The sequence below is a fragment of the Chondrus crispus genome, genomic scaffold (assembly GCF_000350225.1).
Source record: "Chondrus crispus Stackhouse genomic scaffold, scaffold_81, whole genome shotgun sequence".
Taxonomy (NCBI): domain Eukaryota; phylum Rhodophyta; class Florideophyceae; order Gigartinales; family Gigartinaceae; genus Chondrus; species Chondrus crispus.
Genome location: NW_005178735.1, coordinates 178,177 through 199,227, shown reverse-complemented (window position 1 = coordinate 199,227; position 21,051 = coordinate 178,177). Strand labels below are relative to the sequence as shown.

General features: G+C 51.3%; 1 protein-coding gene across 1 annotated transcript; it reads left to right on the top strand.

Moving 5' to 3' along the window:
* The first annotated feature begins 14,407 nt into the window (after positions 1–14,407).
* On the top strand, positions 14,408–14,925 carry CHC_T00007695001 (hypothetical protein). Its single transcript, XM_005711378.1, has 2 exons — positions 14,408–14,587; positions 14,662–14,925. The coding sequence occupies exons 1-2, from the start codon at positions 14,408–14,410 to the stop codon at positions 14,923–14,925; spliced, it is 444 nt and encodes a 147-aa protein (XP_005711435.1).
* The last annotated feature ends 6,126 nt before the right edge of the window (positions 14,926–21,051 follow it).

Here is a 21,051-nt window from a genome sequence, read left to right as displayed (position 1 = left end):
CAGAAGCCAGCAATCTGTCTTTCCGTTTCCAACGTGTCCAGCATGAAGCCTTCGGTCGTATTAACGAAGTGGCTGGGGTACCTCGACTTGGACTTCGGAAGCGGGGGCCGACGGCTAGGACGCGGCCCAGGACGGCGGGACGGACGAGGCGGACTGCCGCCAGGGCATCTCTTGAACACGCAGCGCCCGCGGTTACCACTGCAGATAACCTCGGCACGCGCGCAGTCAAACTCCGTCATAACTCCACTGCACGATCCAGAGGCCGAGAAGTATCCCAAGGCTGCGAGACTCGGGCTCAGTGAGCCAGACATGCACTGTTGGCGGTAGCCGCGAAGGCACCCGTCAGGCGTGCAGCAGATCGGTTGGGGGCGGCGAGGCGGAAGCGGGCGACGCGGGCGACGGGGAGGACGCGGGCGAGGAGGCTGGGGAGACGGGCTCAGACCAGGAATGGCGAAGCCTGGAGGCACGGGGCAACCCTTGCTCTTGCATCCACCCCCAAAGAACACATCACCAAAGGGACCACGAAGGATGCCGCAGCCTTTGCTTTTGCATGTTTGACCAAAAAAGATTCCGTTCGGCGGAAGAGGGATGAATTCACCTGGGCCGCACCCTTTGCTCTTGCAAGGGCCCCCGCCGAAGAATTGACCGAAGGCTGACGAAATTAGGAAAAGCAGCAAAAAGCTGCGGAGGGTAAACCGCTTGTCCATGGTGCTGTGGAAGTGGATTAGCTCACTGGTGATGGTCGGAGGACAATGGGGGAGGGGACTTAGGACTGCTTTTTATACTTTTCCGGCGAGAAAGTCCGTGTTCGAAGAATATCGTAAGCTACACTGCACCTGCGCCATCATGACTATGTCAATAGTGTAAGAGATTGATAGTCGATTTCATCCCATATTGCGGTGCAACTGCAAGAAGATTGGTTTGGATCAAGACGTAGGTCGCAGGTAGAGGGTATGGGCGGTCGACCACAAAATAAACCAAACAGGGACGTCATCAGGGTGCCGAAAGTCTACGCAGAGCACATGAGTTGTTTACAACTTGAATTGTGTCAATATTCAAATGCTAACATGAGAATTATCTTCTTCCATTTCGAGAAATGTGTCTCGGACTCCTGTGGACATGCAAAGATTGGTTTACGCTGTTCCGGGGCTACTTTAAGGGTCCCTTAACAGCGATGTTCAGAATTTTACTGATGTTACTGTACCAAGGGTACCCATGGGTACTGTGGAAGACATTGGTATCTGACTCAGATACTCCTATGATTCTCCCATGACGTTGCACATGCGAGGCGCTATCGTCGCTTAAACGACTGTATGGACGGATTGAGGGTACCTCGAATCTGCAACTTTGCAGGTACTGAAGTTTTTTTTCGTGTGTGTGTGCTCCTTTAGTTCAGTGCGGCCTAGCGAGGACATCGTAGAGTATGTCACGGGGCTACTTCCAGTTTGTCTACAGTACAGTATACTGTATCGTTTCGTTCGCTGTAGATACAGCACTGTATCCCACTTGCTCCCGCTCTTCCTTGACGGTCTAGCTCCAATATGAATCTGGAGTACAGTGTGTGCTGTTTTACAATGATCCGTGAAGGTCTCTACGCATGTGGGAGAAAATCTGGTAAGAACCCATGCTAACTCAAGCTTCTTGTCCCATAAGTTCTGACCGATGGCCAGGGATTGCAGGTGGTGAAAGCTGTACACAGAATTCCGATGCCAAGGTATGGATGGCATCATCACGTAGCTCTTTCTAAGTTTTCGAGATAATTGGGCGTGAGTCGCAGAAAAAGTGTGTTCTACAGTAGGACAAATACCGGGTACAATACCCAACCCCAACATAGCTGCACTCGAGAAGGTTCCGTTGTTGAAGGAGATTCGCTTGTGTCATCCAGATTTCTACTCCTTCGATTCAAATATGTCTACTGTAGACTAACAAAGTGCCGTGTAGCATCAACGACAAATCGAGGCTTTACAGAAAAACTATAATTTCAATGACTTCAAAAGCCTGTACATCAATTAGTAGGCCAGGAATACAATTCGGCCGATTTTGGTACAAGGAATGAAGAGACTTCTGAAATGTGTGCACTCGCGCATACTACCCTTCTGAAGGGTAAGCAGTGAAGGGATAAAACTTTGTTTTCAATAATTCGAGTCGATGCTCGCAAAGGCAAGCACAAGTACTGGTAGGGGTAACAATATGAAAACCCGAGACTTCGTTACAGAGCATCATCTATGGCCCAGCGTCGCTGGGATTGCGCCCCTTTGTCACGAAAGTAACTTTATATCACTCCACTCGGGATCGATCGTACCTCTGACAAAAGTATCATAATGATTTGTTCTACGATAGAACCACCAAGAGCGGGCAACCCGAAAAGATAGGATGCTGCGCATATGCGTCGGAAAAGTTCGATTTTGATGACTTGACAGCGCTCTTTCTCGACGCGCAAGAGCGTCCCATCTGGAAAACACCTGAAATTCATGCTGTTTGAATTTATTGCAGTTCGCGTGAGTATACTGTACCCTTGGGTACTTTTCTAAGAGCGAATATGGAAAGGAGCAAGGTTGGAAGAGCTGGCACCCAGTAAACGCTGGATGCCAGGCGGGGGGGAACAGATTGATACCTGAAAAGGGAATTGTAATTGATGTGCGATCCACGTCAGCATTCGACAAGGGACTATCATTGGCACCAGCGCCAGCGACAGGCGTCCGTCCTGCCGTCCTGCACCGTGAAATCGCTTACAATCATCTGTTGCTTCGTTTAACGTCCAATACAGTACCCTAAGGGTACTGCATGATTCCTCACATCTGACTACTGTACCGTACACTATTCTTCTCGCTCGAGGTCACTGATCGCTTGGACTCTCGCTTTACACCTCCTGTTAGACAGTAGGCCGTTCTTCGTTTCTCCTTTCGTCTTTCGTTCGCGTTCGCCGTGTCTCTCGCCATGAATTCAAATCCGATATCCATCTCCTTTTTGAAACCTAGCCAGAATCAGACGCCAACACCTTGCCACTCGCCACATCCATCTCGCCGAACAAATGCAATGTTTCACAGAGAACGCAAAATCAACTGTACTATTCCGGTAACTCATAAAGCCAGTATTACTGTGCGATATAATGTTACACTCGGTGCTCCTGTACCTAGTTCAAACCACAATCCTGCCTGTCCCCTGAACGAGTTCCCACAATCAAAAACTTGCCCTGCCCCTACGTACAAGAACCACAGTCAACCAATCCCCTCTCCTAAACACTCCCTCTGTCTTGTCACATCTGCACCTTTCTCATCGTCCCTACCACTGTATCTCCCTCCTTCTTTACCTATTTTTGTGTAAGCAGTTCCCACTCACTTCCCTATTTTATCTCTCCACCTCTCCCTCGCCTACACACTCCTTCGTGTAGTCCATTTTGCAGCAACCGCGCCATTGCCTCCATACCGACTTATCCGTTCTCCTGTCCCCCCGTTCTCCACTTTTGTCTCACACCGACCTTCTCTCGTTGACGCCGCACCTAGCCATCGTACTCTTGCCCACGCATCCCTGAATGAGATTCTTCTCCATGAATCCAGGAGCGGGTATGGGTCCTTCCCCCACCGCGAAGCCCACGGACCGTTTCGGGTCGGGTCTCTCCAGCAAATCGACAGCGCTAAAGTCTCTTCTTCTCGCCCTCGTTGCCATCATGATGTCACTTTCTTTCGTTTCAAGGCAGCCGGTACTCCTTGAAGCTAACCTGCCTGTCGAATCAGACTTGGCCGCCCTAGTCGGATCCGAATACCTCCACGCTGACGCTGTGAAGGACGGTTTCAACCCCCTAGAAGATGAGGCGAACAGTGACGAGGTTCTGCCGTATGAAGCATACATCGACATATTTGTCCGCAACGCCGACCCCGATCAAGAATTGCTGCAGTCTATGGATAACGCTATGCCAGCCGATGAGTTTGAGTCCCTGCAAAATTGTCTCAGAGATCATCCAATGCGACACTGGAACGTAAATGACGACACTACGTTCCAGGGGACGAAGGGCTTCTTGTTGAGCTTCAGTGAAGCTGGAATAGAGAAGTTTGAGAACGACGACCAGTTCAACTGCCTTGAACCCTACTTTAGAAGGCATCGGCTTCCAAATACAAACGCGTGGGTGCTCAACATGGTTTGGGCCGAGATCCCAGATTTCACACGCGAACTTGCTATTCGTCGTCACACTGACGATGGTAAGTTGGCATTCCTCCACCTGCTGAAACTAGTGTACAGTATCCGTCTTTCAGAGCGTTACTAACTTTTATCTGTGTTACACTGTCTCTTTTCTCTCAATAGCTATTATGCTTGAGTACGAAGGTTCCAAGAAAGTCATGCCTTTTCAAACCAACGTACTGTACGTGTTTGTCCCTGAAGACATGGTTGGTGGCCAGCTTGAAGCGTGGGACTACGATATTACGCCAGAAGATGTGGCCAACGGCCCCAAGGCGAGAGTGATGCCGGTAGAAAATCGCATGGCATACTTTAGAGGGGACGCCCAGCACCAAGTGAGAAGCTACAACACATCATCCACGAAGGTGCTTCGCGGAAGCCTAGTTCTAGAGCAGTATGCTATCCCGGAAGATTATCAACATATGTTGGTCGATTGGCACTGGCGGGACCGTCACGACTCCGAGATGATGTAATTGATGCTTGTATGAATAGATAGCAGTTTGTGAACAGTAGAACGACGACAACATTTGTCCAAGACGCCTTTGAAACAGTTTCGCTACCTGTAGGCGCAGGGCGAAAATACTGATCGGTCCTGCCACAAAAGTTTGAAGAAATAGAGTTATTCATGTCGGTGGGAAAATTGTCCAGAGCTAACTCTAGCAGCCAGTGGTATTACTGAACACATGTTTGTGACGAGTAATTAGCATCCACGCATAGAAGGGCAGGGTGTCGTGGCCTACAGTACACGCTCGTGTTAACGAAGCCACGGACATGAAAGATGGCCATCTCCCCTGAGTGATACGGAACGTACGCCGCCCAATCCTCAAAAACTGATGTTTCTCTCTCTCAGACAGAGCATGTTGTTCACGTTCCCCGCCTCCTTATTGGACACTACCAACATTCCTTTCGAAGCTGACCTCATCCTTCTGTTGTAAGGCTACCTTCCCCCAGCATCATGAGTCAGTCGCTCCCACCGTCCTTCTACCGAATTCAAGCTTCCCGGCAGACAACCCCTTACCTGACTTTCCAAAGGCACATCATCTGGTGATGCCTGACTACCAAACGTTCCTTCTCTGTGGCTTTGAGGCCGTTCTCATGAAAATGTCAACCGAGCTAAATATTTGGAGCCATCATTTCAAGTGCTGTCGCAAACCTAAGTTCAAGCGCTGTGACAATACGTCTGTTCTCAGGGGTGACTAGACTCCCGACACTGTAGTTTTTTTTTGCTGTGGTGGTTAGAAGCATATAGTGAGGTAGGATTTCTGCACACATGTGGCACAGCGAAAAGCAAGAGTGAGGGCATTATACTGTAGATGCTTCGAAGTGGGGTGCGCGCTTCGTCGGCCCTTCGTTTACCACAACTCGACATGCCAGGGCAGGGGCAAAGGCAGGTATATTATATAATATATACTACCAAAAGACGTGAGGTATGTTTAGTCAGCTATGTTTAGCATGTGGAAACCCTGGCTGCCACAGTTTATCGCAAAGACTGCCCTTCTAAAGGGTAGGCCGCCTTACGGAACAATGCTCGACATCGGATTCCAACTGCTTCCAATCGTGGCGCATGACTGCCACAGGTGCATGAAGTAATGTTTTTCGTCTGAATACTGTACGTACATCGGAAACTACCCTTCGAAGGGTACCTTTATCTATCTGGGAATGCTGTATTTATGCACACACTGTGTGCACTCTTGTGCTGTATTTTACAGCATTCCCAGATGTGTGCCACACACCTACAAAATCTCTTACTCACGATTGTATTTGATGTTGCGCAGATCTGGGGTGCCGCTACTGTCTGTCGGACCGTTAGTCCTCATACGGTATGAGGACAAAGGTTACAGTATTTTATTTTTTCTAGACACAACCAAACTCGCGATTTCACTTCTGTTTCTTGAAACCAGAAGGCCATCGGTCCACTTCCGCTTCGCTTCCCTCCATCATGCGTTCCCTCGATTTCCTACAGTTCTCCACCGCTCCCGCTCTCCCCGAAAGGCCCTTTACGGTCGCCGCCAACCCTGATCACCCTGTCCGTTGGGCCCCTAGTTGCCTCCCGTCCCAGTCTTCCGCGTCCGCACATCCCCTGCCAACCGCAATTTACACAGGAGCACACCCTTGCCACTCCTGCTGGCAGGCCTGGCACCAGGCCTCATATTTTGATACGTAGTCCAGCATCCAGGTCTTCCAACAATACTGTACTGTAAACTTAAGTTCTCATCTCAGAATTTTGCTTAATCCGGAACACTACTCTCGTTTACACATAATCGATCTTAACACACAGAGGCCGTATCTATTAGCTGTCTGGTGCGACGTACACGTGTACAGGGCGAAGGGTACCTTGAGGCCTCCACCCCTCCACTCTAAACTGCCGTTTCGTCCTCTCCCAACGAATATATTCCATGTCCACAACCTAGCCAAGCCTCACATGAAAACCAGGATGTACAGAGGTGTCAGGCTTGTGAACCCTGACGCGATTTCGACCTTGAGGCGCGACCCTGCTCTCCTGAAAGCATACAGTATGTATCAACTTATTTGACCTCACATCTGCTTCCGTGCAGCTTCCGTGCAGTACTCTAATGACACCTTTCTTCCATCGTGTATGTGTCGCAAATCTGTAAACATCTCTCCGTCACACGTATGCATCGATACTGTACGGACCGTACAAAGAAATTGCATGACCGATGCCAGTGCGCTCCAGGCCAATACGCGACGAATCTTCGTTTCTCTGCCGTTTCTCTGCCGTTTCTCTGCCGTTTCTCTGTCTGCACCTTGTGCGTGGCTCTGTGAGTCGCCGGTTTTTTTCGCCCGTTTTCTCGTGACTTGCTGAGCCCAAGGCCCGTGCGTTGCCAGTGCGCTCTCTTGCTGGCGCGGTGGGGTCGAAAATCTCTTCTATCGGTCTAAACTTTAGTGGTTGGAATTTTAGGACAGAAATTTTGTTGGCGGTGGGGTCACCCTAAGTCCATTACATTTTGCGAGAAGTGGTCTCGGTTCTCCAAGTTATTAGATATTGTAGGAGAAGAAATACTAAGCTGTTCACGGTTCACGTCGCAATCTTCGGATTCACGAAATCCGGAGCGCTACGTGGCATTGCACAGCCTGCCAAATTGTAGTGCAACATCTCTAACATGCACAGTACTTGCACCCATACCCACTCACTACGGCCAAAGGGCGCCGTCATTTTGTAGACTACCCTTCGAAGAGTAGGATCCCCCAAAACACGGTAGCTTGGTAAAGGTAAAGTTAGAATGACATGGCATGGACTTGCTCCCCTTTAGATGCATCGACTGCATGCACCGTGAATCAAAGAATACTTCAGGTTTACAGAATCCCATCTTCTTTCATTCCTCGTTGCCGCAACTCCATCCCAATCGAAATAAAACGACATGGTTGCGTTATATGCGACCTTTTTGACAAATTTCTTTACAGTTCTGTACAATCTGGCTCCTTGTTACGCTACACTATGGACTGTAGTACTGTACAGTAGAGCTTGTTGCAGGGGAACTGAGGGTCGGGCCCAGTTTCGAACAGTGCTCTAGTACCAGGAAGGAGCCTTATTAGAGCGTTCGATGTGCTGTGCATACAACACTATGTCCAGGTGTACTGTAGAAAGGGCCTTTTAGAAAGGTGTGTGTGCTGTACCCTTGGGTACTGTGGTATCAACGGTATCGTACCCAAGGGTACAGTGCACGAAAATTGCATAAATACACCCCCCCCAATCTCGAATAATAGAATTTCGGGAGATGAGTTTTCTGTTTTGGTTGGAAAGATCGTGAAGATGCCCTAAGCCCGCCTACCCTCGAACATGTCGCATTCCTGTCCACCCTTTGACTTGTTCGATCTACCAAGTCATCCGCTGACGACATTAGTACCCCAGGGAGCCACCCCTTGCCAGTAACCCGACGGCAAGGGTCCTCGATATCGCGAGGATTGCTGATCCGCCGTCCACGGTTGCCGCAAAGGGGCGCCACTTCATTGCAACTGAGCAAGAGAGGTCCAAATTCAGGTCTGAGACACACTGGATGGGGGCGAAGAGACAGGAGAACAAACTGGAGATGGGACTCCTGTCTCCTCTTCAGTGGCGAAAGCGAACGGCCGTCGATACCGGGGCGCCCGAGCAGCGAGCATAAGGACAGGGCCATTGGTACGGAAAGGTGGTTGAAGGAGACGCAGTGGGAATCAAGTCGCGATAGGTCGCGCTGGAGGAGAATTGGGACGCTGTCTCGCGAGAGGCAGAGAGATTTAGTATCTATATAAGCGGACTAGGTTATTCATTCGGTGGGACTTGGGCAGCTTAGCTTCTTCCCTTTTGTTGGTTGTGGTAAGTTGTGCACATTTACGGACGCCGTGTTTGCGTAAAGCAGTCCAGTCATGTCCTACATTTTTCACACTGAGGCACCCCCCGATGCTGTCACTAAGCTGGGGTTGCTGGAAGAAGCTGAGCTCCTCTCCTATTTTCGTTCTCTACTTTGGGGTACCTTCCTTGATGAGCACCTGCGAGCTCTCCCACTGACAGAGCTTAAATCTCTGACTACTGCAGTCTTGACTGCGCTGGGTACTCAACATGAAGGGGGTCCCTTCGAGAGTGACTCTTCCTCAGTGGATGAGCTCGTGGAGATCCTCCGCATTATCTACACGATTCACTCTGCCAAACCCAGGGGGTTATCAGCGATAGTATTTGATATCAAGCGTGTTTGGTCTGCTCGCGTCGAAGACATTGCGGGAAGGAGAGCTGTCGGGCGAACTCTCTCTGCCGTGTTCATTAAGGAAGCGAATCACAACCTTTGTAAGTCCCTTGGGCGCGAATTAGACTCTCTTGGCCTAAAGTGCAACGAGGTGCCGACGACGCAGGGAACCCCGCAAAGATTCTACACATCATCCATCCGAAAGGCGGAGATCGTCAAGAGGCTACTCGCTTTCTGGGCTAACTGTGTTCCTGAAACCACGGCCGAGGGATTCATTGGACGCCATTGGGGAATGAATCGCCCTTCCCTCATCACTGCTTTCAGGAAGCAGTGGACGGCAGATCTCCTGGCGGATGTGGACACGGCTGAACTAAAAGACCTGGCGAAATTCATGGGGAAGGCGGGGACGCCCATTTCTCCCTCCAGTTCTGGGGCGAGGATATACCTTGAGAAATTGATAACAAAGGACCCAGATTCGGATTCCGAGGCCGATGACGTGGCAGTCCCGAAGACATCTACGTCGCAGTCAGCTGGTTCCAAGGTACGGTCCGCTCGTGCTGGCAGGAAGAAGAACGCACCGAAGAAGATCCCGCTGATAAGCTCTGATAGCTCTTCTGAGGAGTCTGAAGGTGACATTTCTTTTGATAGTTCAGACTCTGAGGATGATTCGCACCGAGTCTCCGAGATGAAATCGCGTCGCAAGGTATCCGGTCTCCATCTGGGGTTTCGCGGCCTCCCAAAGCGCATGGCGCAGGTCCTAGTACAAGGAGGCAGGGACTTCGAGGTTCTCTTCGACCCACTTCAAGTCGAGGTGACAACTGTAAAGGAGCTCCGCTTATTGTTCCGCTACTTCAAAGCGAATCAGATGCTAACCTCGCAGCTTTGTCGCGCGAACGGACTCGACGAGGATCCGTCCAAGTGCCTCAGTCAGTTGCAAGAGGCCCCCGTCTACATCGTCCGCCCGGAGTACCGTATCGAAACCCAGCTCTCTTTCCCCCCAGCCACACGCCGGGCACCGATGGAGATTCGCAGATGGCTGACCCACGGGTCGATCATCCCCTGGGTGGAGAAGCTTCAGTCAAAGGCAGGTCCAGTGGAACGGGACAATGCAGACGGGTACCTGGCCCGCGAGATCATGGTAGTGGGAATGGTTCTCGCGTCTCTGTTAGACGAGTGCCATCCAAGGATAGTAGTCTATCTCGCTGGGGTCGAGCGATTGGTTCGCCGCCTTCTGGTAATCGAGAGAGCACTGACAATGGACCGAAAGGAGCGAGGAGCCTTCTACGAAAAACAACTCAGCTTCATGGGGATCGGAGGGGGGGCACTGCCGGCTACGGCAGAGCTCCTATAAAGGAGAGTACTGACTTGGCCCCCAGGTCTTTCTTACCATTTCGTGACTGGAGCAATGGGGCGACGACAGGCACGCGCCTCGCTGCTGCTATGAAGTGGCTAGAGACCGGCATTTCCCCAACGGCCACCCAAGATAACGTCCCGAACCGCGAAATGGGTGAACTGTTGGGGAGAGCTCACATACGGGAGGCAGTAATCCGTACTGTAGCTCTTGATAGAGGCGGCGTTTCGGTAGACGCGGATGCCGAGCTTGTTTCTGGATATTTCGTGGGGCAGGACAGGGGCGACTACTGCAAGTTGGATTGGGAACTTGTGGCGATCCCTGGCCCCTCACAAGCCGTTACTGCTGATCTAAGGGAGATACTTGCTCCCGAAGATCATTACCTACTTACACGTGAGTATTTGATTCAACCTAAGAATGATTGGCCTTCGCGTGCTAGCTTGAAGAGTAGCCGCGTGCACCTTGGTGTAAAGGCCGGGCACTACCCTAAGCTGTTGCACCGCATGGCTGAAAGTAACATGATTGTCTACCTTGAGCCTCGAGATGACGTAATAGAGAATTCATTGTTTGGTGTGTGGAAGGAAGTTGGGGTTAGCCAGCGACTTATTTGGGGCGGGAACCGGTCCAACCCCTTGTTTCGACCAGAGGCCAGTTATGTGGAGTTGCCGACCCCCGATCTTCTTGCTGACCTATACCTACCACCCGTTGAACGTCTCTACCTCTCGGGCTGCGACATATCACAATATTATAACCGTCTCAAGGCCCCGGATTTTCTCGTACCGTTTCTGGGACTTCCCAGGATTCGGTCAAGCCAGGTCAGTAGCTCTGCCCGGACAGAGTACGTTGTGCCCTGCCTCCAATGCATTCCGATGGGCGCGAGCTTCGCCGTTCACTTGGCACAGGCAGCCTCCTTGTCCATACTACGAAGATCCCGCTTGCAGTACCCCCCACTGACGCGGGAGACGATAGATATGTACCTTAGGGGGGGCGAAGGGAGGCCCTTGGCGTATATTGACGATTTGACTATCGTTGGGACCAGCAAGGATGGAGTAAATTGTGCCACACGTCTCGTCATGCAAGAGCTCCACTTGGCCAAGCTACCGGTGAAAACGAGCAAGACTATGTGGGCTGAAGAGCACAGACCAGGTGAGGCACTGGGTTTGTGGTGGTGGCCTGAAGGAGTCCTTACTGTAAAGCCCTCTATGGCCCGGAGACTGAAGATTCGGACCGAGGCCATACTGCAGAGTAACAAAGCTTCTCCACATCAAATGAAGGTGCTCTTGGGCTCCTGGACCTGGGCTTGCTTGCTCAGACGAGGCCTGCTCTCGATATTCAGCAGTGTATACTCTCTCACATTGCTTTCGAATCCAAACAAAGTCACGATATTGTCCAAACAGCAACGCAATGAGCTGGAAATGTGTTTGGATCTCTTCCCTCTCATGTATTGCGACCTTCGACGACCACTCAGCCCGCGAATTTATGCATCTGATGCGTGTCCAACCGGTGGGGGAGTCGTCTATGCTGACATGAAGGGTCGGGAACGTGGACAGTTTTTGGAAAACATTGACGAGACAAGGGTACGCAAAGGATGGTACTCCACATTGCAGGAGCTCTCCCGCGAAGACAAAGAGTTCGCGCTCGCAGCACTCTCGTTAGACTCTCGCAAGAATTCCCTTCAAGTTTCATCTCGTTTTTGCCGTGCCTTCGATCGTGCAGCTTTCAAGATTGCGATTAGCACGGGTTGGCGGCTCCGCAGGCAGCACATAAATTTGTTGGAGCTGGAGGCGGCACTACTGGCTGTCAGGCACATGCAGCGCTCCCCCCAGACCAGAGGGGCGAAGATTCCTCTTCTGATCGACAATATTGCTGTGGTTGGTGCCTTGGGAAAGGGGCGGTCCTCATCTCGCTCTCTTAATCGCCTCTGCCGTCGACTCGCCGCCGAAACAATCCTTGGTGACGTTGCGCTTCTTCTTTACTGGGTCCCTTCCAACCTCAACCCTGCCGATGCCCCGTCGCGATCCGTCAAGATGTGAGCCCCTTGCGCGGCCAGCTCACCTGCTCCTACGAGACGAGGTAAGCGCAATTAACTTCCTGAGGAAAGCCGAGAAGAAAGAAAACACAGTCAGGGACTATAAAGGGGCTACATTGCGTTTCGCTCACTGGCTCGAGGAGCACTATCCGTCCTGCGAGTCAGTTACGGAGCTCGACCGACGCCTTGCTGAGTACGGTTGCCAACTGTTCACCGCCAATCCGAAGCGTGGGCAACATCAGAAATTCCTGTATACTCTCTACGGTATCGAGTTCTTTATGCCAGAAACCTCACAGCAGCTGCAATGTGCGCGGCAGGCATCGCACGGTTGGAAAAGACAGCAGCCTCCCAAATCCCCCCCGCCGTTTCCTCGACAAGTCGTACATGCAATGTGTCGCTACTACTGGGAACAGGGGGACAAGGAAGCCGTGTTTGCTTTTGCTCTTGGATTCCATGGCTACTTGCGCGCCAACGAGATATGCGCACTTCGATGTCAAGACATCTGCTTTCCCCATGACCCACGTCTTACGGCATTCTCGGAAACGCCCCTGGCCGGTTGCCTGATACGCGATGCCAAGACAGGCCAAAACCAATTCACCCCCCTCGACGATGCCTTACTCCTCTGTAAGCTCAAGAAATGGATCCGGAAACGTCAGTCTCTGAATTCTTCCGAACCCTTGTTTCCTGGCCTCACTTACAGCAAATTCTCACGGCGGCTCCGCCAAACGCTCGCCTTCTTCAACCTGGACCACGTTGGATTTACCTTGCACTCACTCAGACACGGGGGAGCTACTTGTGATTGGTTGTCGGGGTCCCCCTTCTCCCACGTTATGTATAAAGGACGGTGGCAGTCGGAAAAATCGTGCAAGCGCTACTTAAATGCAGGTAAGGGACTTTTAATTTGCATTCAGATGTCAAGATCCTCGGAGCAAGCAGTGAACTCATTTGCGAGACGATGGAATCGTCCCAGGAATGGGAAGGACGGAGAGAGGGGCACACATTCTGCGTCGCATGCAAATGCGCGCACAAGGAAACGTTCCCCTACCAGGCCTGGTAACTCGTCATAAACAATTGCTGCCACTGGGCCAGGTAGAGTCAAGACTTGGAACGCCGAAGTAGAATAGAATTTCGGGAGATGAGTTTTCTGTTTTGGTTGGAAAGATCGTGAAGATGCCCTAAGCCCGCCTACCCTCGAACATGTCGCATTCCTGTCCACCCTTTGACTTGTTCGATCTACCAAGTCATCCGCTGACGACATTAGTACCCCAGGGAGCCACCCCTTGCCAGTAACCCGACGGCAAGGGTCCTCGATATCGCGAGGATTGCTGATCCGCCGTCCACGGTTGCCGCAAAGGGGCGCCACTTCATTGCAACTGAGCAAGAGAGGTCCAAATTCAGGTCTGAGACACACTGGATGGGGGCGAAGAGACAGGAGAACAAACTGGAGATGGGACTCCTGTCTCCTCTTCAGTGGCGAAAGCGAACGGCCGTCGATACCGGGGCGCCCGAGCAGCGAGCATAAGGACAGGGCCATTGGTACGGAAAGGTGGTTGAAGGAGACGCAGTGGGAATCAAGTCGCGATAGGTCGCGCTGGAGGAGAATTGGGACGCTGTCTCGCGAGAGGCAGAGAGATTTAGTATCTATATAAGCGGACTAGGTTATTCATTCGGTGGGACTTGGGCAGCTTAGCTTCTTCCCTTTTGTTGCCCTCCCGCCTCCCTCTGTAACACATGTGTAGTTAATTCCTGAGAGAGGGGCACACATTCTGCGTCGCATGCAAATGCGCCCACAAGGAAACGTTCCCCTACCAGGCCTGGTAACTCGTCATAAACAATTGCTGCCACTGGGCCAGGTAGAGTCAAGACTTGGAACGCCGAAGTAGAAAAGCATTTTCGACACTTTTTCCTGACGCCACCGGGGCATCAGCCCTCGAGGGCGCGCGCGAGAATCCAAATCCAAAGCCCCTTTTTGAAAAGCAAAAAAGGACTTGGAGTTGTGCGGCAATATCCAGACGAAATTCGTATATGACCGCGAAAAACCAAAAGGTACAGAAACATTCATCGACAAATCTTGGCAGCAAACCGAAAGAACGGAGAACGCATTGCCTCCGGTAGTTACATATTTAAACAGAAAAACATTTTAATAGCAGTAGAGCTATGGTATCATCTTCAAAGATGCCTCGCGGTAAGCTGTTATCAGACTTGGAGAAAGGTGAAATCGTGGCTATGAAAAGGGAATGCATGAGCATTCCGGAGATCGCTCGAACACTCAGCAGATCTCCTCGTGCCGTACAAAACTTTTGCAAGCACCCAAAGCGGGTTGACGCACAGAAAGGCGCGCGCAACGCATCAAAAGTAACCGGAACTAGCATGCTTTTAAAACCATGCTTTTCGGTAACTTTTGATGCGTTGCGCGTGCCTATCTGCAGAAAAGACTGTTGCTTCGCGACGCAAGCAAAGGTGAAAAATCATGCAAGGAACTGAAGCTGTGCCTTGATATTGGGATTGGCGTTCGTCGCATTCAGCAGATTCTACGCGCAACACCTCACCAGAAATATAAAAAGATGCTAAAACGTCCACAGATGCTGGAAAGGCACAAAGTTTCCAGGTTGGAGTGGAGCAAAAAATACTGCAGAGAGGGAGTTCGTATTGGCGCCAGGTTGTTTTCTCAGATGAGAAAAAATTCAACCTAGATGGCCCGAATGGCCTGGCTTCATATTGGCACGATTTACGGCGAGAGGAAAAGGTTTTCTCCACCAGGCACCAAGGAGGAGCATCATTGTTCGTTTTGGGCTGCTATCTCCGTTCACGGTACGTCTCATTTAGTTCGTCTTCAAGGTACGATGGACTCTACGCAGTACTGCAGTGTCCTGGAAGAGGACCTGCTGCCGTTCGCCGCTGGTAATTTGGGAGAAAAATGGACTTTTCAGCAAGACGGTGCCTCATGCCATCGCTCTAAGTACACAAAAGCCTGGCTTGATTCAAAGAACGTCAATTTATTGGATTGGCCAGCCAAGTCCCCAGACCTGAACATCATTGAGAACGTTTGGGGTCGGCTCGCTCGGCGTGTGTATGCTCATGGGCGCCAATTTGACAATTTAGAGGACCTTGCTGATTGCATTATAGATTGTTGGTGTTCTATCACAGAACAGTACCTAGGAAAGCTTTACGATTCAATTCCCCGTCGCCTTGTACAGGTGTTGGAGAAAAGGGACGGTCCGACGAGCTACTAGTTGGCCACAGTAAAACTGTCAAGGTACTGCACCTTTTGGTTTTTCGCGGTCATATGCGAATTTCGTCTGGATATTTCCGCACAAATCCATGGAGTTCAAGTCGACTTGCAAGTCCTTTTTTGCTTTTCAAAAAGGGGCTTTGGATTTGGATTCCTGCGCGCCCCCTCGAGGGCTGATGCCGCGGTGGCGTCAGGAAACAGTGTCGAAAATGCTTTTATTCTAGATTGGGGGGGTGTATTTATGCAATTTCCGTGCACCGTACTGTTGTAATTTGTCGGTGATTCTACATTGCACGTCGGATCAGATAGCAGCAGGTGTTTTGACGGATGGCAGGGGTTCTAATCTACAAACAAAGAGTGAGAGCACAGTTGCGCTCGGAAACCCAAATGGCTAGTTTCCTGGTTGCTCAGGTTTATCTTCGCATGCTCTCCTTCTGCTCCCTCACTCTGTAGTATTTGCCTCTAGAGTCGTGGCTTAAATAGACGCCGTCTATGCTTAACTGTCAGTGCCGTTCTTGCCGTAAGGTCGCGTACTTCCAATGCTATCTTTTTGTTAACCGATACTGCCTGTGTTCGGTTTGCACATAACTGTTGTTTTAGAATTAGACTTTAAAATGTACGTTGCAATTGATCCCAACCTCGCCGGAGGTTGGCCTCAAACTGTACATTGCATTTGATCCCAATTTCGTCCGACGTTGCCTTAAAACTTAGTGCATAGTGAGATTCATTATTCCACATTCCCCCCAGTCACATAGATCGCATAAATGTGAACTTACTCATTTGTAAACATACGTTTTCTGAAGTCACTTCCATATTGCACTATCCAAAGAGTATCCAGAGTTCAATTCTACACAGATTATTCCACTTGAAGCTATCTGGTTGAGCATTGTGAAGGTGTTTGGGTTTCGCTTAGTGAGTGCATCAGCAGGATTTATCGCCCCTGCAATCCATCGCATATAGTCGAGCTCACGTGAGTCAAAACTGTTGCGTATCCGTTGAACAGTCGCTCTTAGCCTATAGTCCCTTCCTTCATGAAGAGTTGTTATCGTATCGTAAAGGCACTTAGAGTCCGTGAAGAGTTCATTCCTTGTCTCTGTATTTGGGAACACGCATTGCAGGCACGATTTGATGTAAAAACCTCGATCATCAGCATCGGGGCACGCCAGGATCTCAGCTCCGTATGGGGAGTACCTCACCCTACGTTGTCTGTTGCTACACCAGTCGGTGAAGTGAAAATAGTCCATCCCATTCTTCATTTCAATTCGAAGACCCGACAGTAGTCCTGTTTGCCCGTAACCACTACCCGAATTCTGGTTGAATGCTGCGTCGGAGAATGTTGATACGATTACGTTCTTGATCTCGTCTGGTTTCACTGCCCTGTACTGTGTTTCTGGCTTCAGTTTTAGTAGTTCTTTAAGCATATCATTTGTGTCGATGAGGTTTGTTACGCGGACCTTGCCGAGCATTTGCTGCATAGTTGACGTTACATATGATGCTTGAGGAAGGACGCCATTCCCTAGGTACATAAGTGTGGATGCGAGGAAGCGGTATTGCTTAACCTCCAGCTCTGTTGCCGGTTGTTCACGTTCCTTACGTCTTGCTCTGGAGATTTCAAGTGGCTTCAGTCGGTTGATATACCGCGTCATAGAGAAATTTATGGATCCTTGATCATCCTGCTCAATTTCTGCACCGTCAAAATAGAGCCGATTGTCAACCACTGTCTTTCCCAATACGAATCTTTTGCTCAGATGTAAGATGAAGTTGTTAATGTCTTCAACTGAACCTCCAAGTAGAAAATCATCCTTGACCTTGACAACTAAAAGGGTTATTCGGTTGTTTTTAGAACGTTTCACATAGAGCTGAGTGATTCCAAAATTCTCTCAAGCCCGGCGTCTGTCAGCATCCATTCCTCAACCACTTTTTGCCACTGGCGGCCTGCTTAAGCAGGCCGCCAGTGGCAAAAAGTGGTTTATGGAATCGTTGAATTCAACGATTCCATAAGGCAGTTTCAGTTGCTTCCACAGTATTCCTCTACAGAGCTCCATCATACTGCACCACTCGCGTGGTGGGCGTACATATATATCCCTGCTGATTGGTCCGCTCTGAAGATAAGCCCCTTTAACATCTGCTGTACCCAATCTGAACCCTAGGAAGGTCACCAATGACAGTAGCATGCGGACGACGAATAGAGAAGCGTTTGAGGATTCACTGCGTTGGCTATCTTTCTCATCATCTCTATTACCATGAGGTACAATACGCGCCTTTAACTTGCGTGACCCGTCTTCCTCTGATTTCAGCTTGTACACCACGTGCGAGGTAATAACGTTGGCGTTACGGGCGACATCTCTGTCACTCACTTCTTCATAAACTTCAACCCAGTTTGAATCGTGCTCAGATCGTAGGGCGTCTTCTAATATCTGTAGTAGAACGTGCCGCGCTCGACCGGCTGCGGGTAGCGGGAGCTGCGACACGTCGTACTGTAGTTCGAAGCGTACGAGACGCGACGAGTGCCGTGCACACGTGTAGTAAGAACCACAAAACAAGACAGAAGAGAGTTCGGTAGCTGGTTGGTAGAGGTTTTGGTAGAACGGTGTGGGTTTGACACAACGATGCCACGAAAACCAGATCGACGTCCTCGACGTGGTACCTCGACGCCGTGCGGAGGCGACGCCGTCACGGAGGACGAATCCAGGCGCTATGCGGAGCGCTCGTCGTGCGTTACCCCTGCGGTGGAGTACTTTTCGTTGTACTCGATGTACAAAAAGGAAAGACGAAAACGTAGTCAGGCGAAAGACTTAGGCACAAAACCAAGGGACAAAGGGGTCGGCCCTCGAGATGATGCCACTGCGTTGATCGATGATCCCCTCGAGTCCTTCCCCTTCCCTACTTTAGTATATCTACTACTGTAGTCCCCATTCTTACAGTGCCAGACTGTAACGGTACGACTACACGTCGGGCAGTAACGGTCCTGCACTTGGGCGCCAGCGAGGTACGCCGGTATCATACACTAGACGGTATGATTCGAGTACAGTACGTACACGGACGCAAATTGCGCTGCCCAACTTACCGGGCGATAAGGTAATTACCTTTCGAATTGGGAATTAACCAATGCGGTCCTTGTCATACACCATTGGGTGTTCGAGTACAGTATGTACACTAGTGGACACTTGGCGATATACCACATGGCTCCCTCCTCGCCTTGAGCGTCCCGCTCAAATTTTGCAAAAATTATTTTCTGAAAAATTACACACGGCGCGTACGCTAGGGACTCATGTGTCCCACTTCATAATTTGCGCAATTAAGCAGGACAAATCAGCTGCGGACACGTGTGTCCTCGTTTGGCCACGGATTTTGCCAAGCGTGCATCTCGCCGTCGGATTTCGAATATGTTGACAGCGCAGCATGTGGTGCGACCGCGCGCAGCGAAGGGGTAGACGATCGGTCCGTCTCGTTTCAGTTTGTCGTCCCACGACTCGTTCTCCATTTCTCAGTGCAATTCGATCACACTCCGTTGTTCTTCTGCATAAGGTAAGCCGTGCGAGCTTCCTTTCGTTTTCCGTACCGCGGGCGTCACCGGTTGCTCCGCGCAGTCGTTCTGACTTAACAGATCGTGTTTTTCGGCGTCCTTTTTGTGACGTAGACGTATCCCGCGCGAATCCGCCTCGCTTGCGATGTCTCCCAACGACAACGTTTTGCGAAAGCTTGCGCCATCGCTCGCGGACAGGCCGTCTGTTCCTGTTTCGAGTTCCCCGCCTACGCTTGGGCTCGCATCGGTACGACCGCCTGCCGTCGTCACCACCGAGGTTCCTTCCGTCTCGTCGGGACTCCCCGTCGTTACAGTGCCATCAGGGCCTGTTCGTATGTCCCCAGATTTTTCAGGAGGCGATCCTGTCGTTTGTTCGTCGGGGAACATCGTGGACAAGCAAGGTCCTCCCGCTGTGGGCTCTTCATCGGCGTCAGGCCCATCGGGGGTCTGTGATCACGCATCGAACGTGCCGTTCGGCGTTGCGAGCCTGAAGCCGACGCGCCGGTCTGCTCTGGAGGAGGCTGGAAACGTGAACGTCACCAAGCCCGGTGGCCTTATGACGTTGCGCCGTTACAAGTGGTACGGTGCCACGCCAAGTTATTCAGCATTTGGAAGCTGTCGCGTCCCGGGATATCCGTACACAGGATCCCCCCCAAGCGAGGGCGTCTTGCGGATCGGTTCCGCAACGTCGCTGCTCGGCCGTGCCGATACTTCCGCTCAATCGCTACCGAAAGCAGGATTGACGTACGAATGGGAGGAGTTTCCTCGTGTAGACGTGACACTCGAAGATGTCCTTTCCGTGGACAGTCGCCGTCCTGACCTCCGTCGGTTCCAGAAAATGGCGGGAGGTGGGACATCGTCGTCCATCGTTACGGCCTGGGAAGAATATTTTCGGCAGGGACCCGCGTTTCAGGTGCCTTTGGAAATTCCGTGTGACCGCGCGTTTGTATTTTCTTACTCCGACGTGGAGTACGTTGACGGAGCCGCTCGGTTCCTTTTCGGGACTGTCGACCCGTCGGATACAGAGATGCCGCTTCCTTTGGTCAAACCTCTGTATACGTACCCAGTTCCGGGCTCAGAAGGTCTTCGTCCGGTGGTAACGAAAACCACCGCGGGCTTAATGCGCCTCACTGGCCGCGTGTTGTGGCCATCCGACTGGCTCGTTCATCGCCGGAGCGGATCGCATGAGTCTCGAGTGACTCCGTCGTTGGAGTTGGCGATTGGTCTGACCAAGATAGATTTTGCGGAGCTCCCTCCGGTCGTTTGGCAGTCTATGCCACCGGCAGGGGTGCCCGTACTCTGTCCCCTCGTTTTAAGGTACTTCGGCTATGCCGCGAACGACCGCCGGCACCCGTATCTTTCTCGCCTCGAGCGAGTCGTAACCTTCGAGTGGTCCGTTAACGTTGCATGTGCGATCATGCAGCAAGCTCTCTGTGAGCGTCGAGCCTTCCTCGTCTCAGACGGTGTACTTAATGCACTCCGTTCGGTCGTGGCGGGCGCGCCTCGTCTGGCAGCCCCGCTCGTTGGTCGTGGCACTCCACGAATGTGGTCGTTCTCAGAAGCCCTGGGACTTATGGAACGCGTCCGTAGTGCACCAGAAGCACTTTTCGTCGTATGGAAGGATTTTTCGACCGGTGTCGAATCGTCGTACGTGTACTATCGCGCTGCGTCGGACTCCTTCCGTCGAGAGTACAGAAACAACCCAAGCTCAGGACGTCGAGGGCGTTTGGGACTGGATCACAAGAGGGACTACAGTCACGTTGCCGGAGAAGTTGCTTCTCTCCCAGCACCGTCTCGGGCATCTCTGGATCCTCCAGTCGTTGACGCAAGGGCCATCGTCGAGTCTGATGTTACCAGGGACGACCTGGTTCGTTTGCCGAAAGCTGTCGAAGCGTTAGGCCAAAGGGCCTACGAGTCTTGGAATGTCGGCTCGATGATCGAGACGTTAGCTCGCTGGTACCTCGTTCGTACAGCAGAGCTTCGTGAGATGAAGTGGGACCTTCGTGGTGCCCTTTCCGAGGCCAAGGTGGCTACGGAGCGGGCAGATCGAGCTGCAAGTAC

What these genes read in the sequence shown, in the direction of transcription:
- CHC_T00007695001 (XM_005711378.1), top strand. Translation starts at nt 14,408, where the DNA reads ATGCCTCGCGGTAAGCTGTTATCAGACTTGGAGAAAGGTGAAATCGTG. An exon ending in GCGCGCGCAACGCATCAAAA is followed by an intron (nt 14,588 to 14,661) that starts GTAACCGGAACT and finishes GCCTATCTGCAG; the next exon opens with AAAAGACTGTTGCTTCGCGA.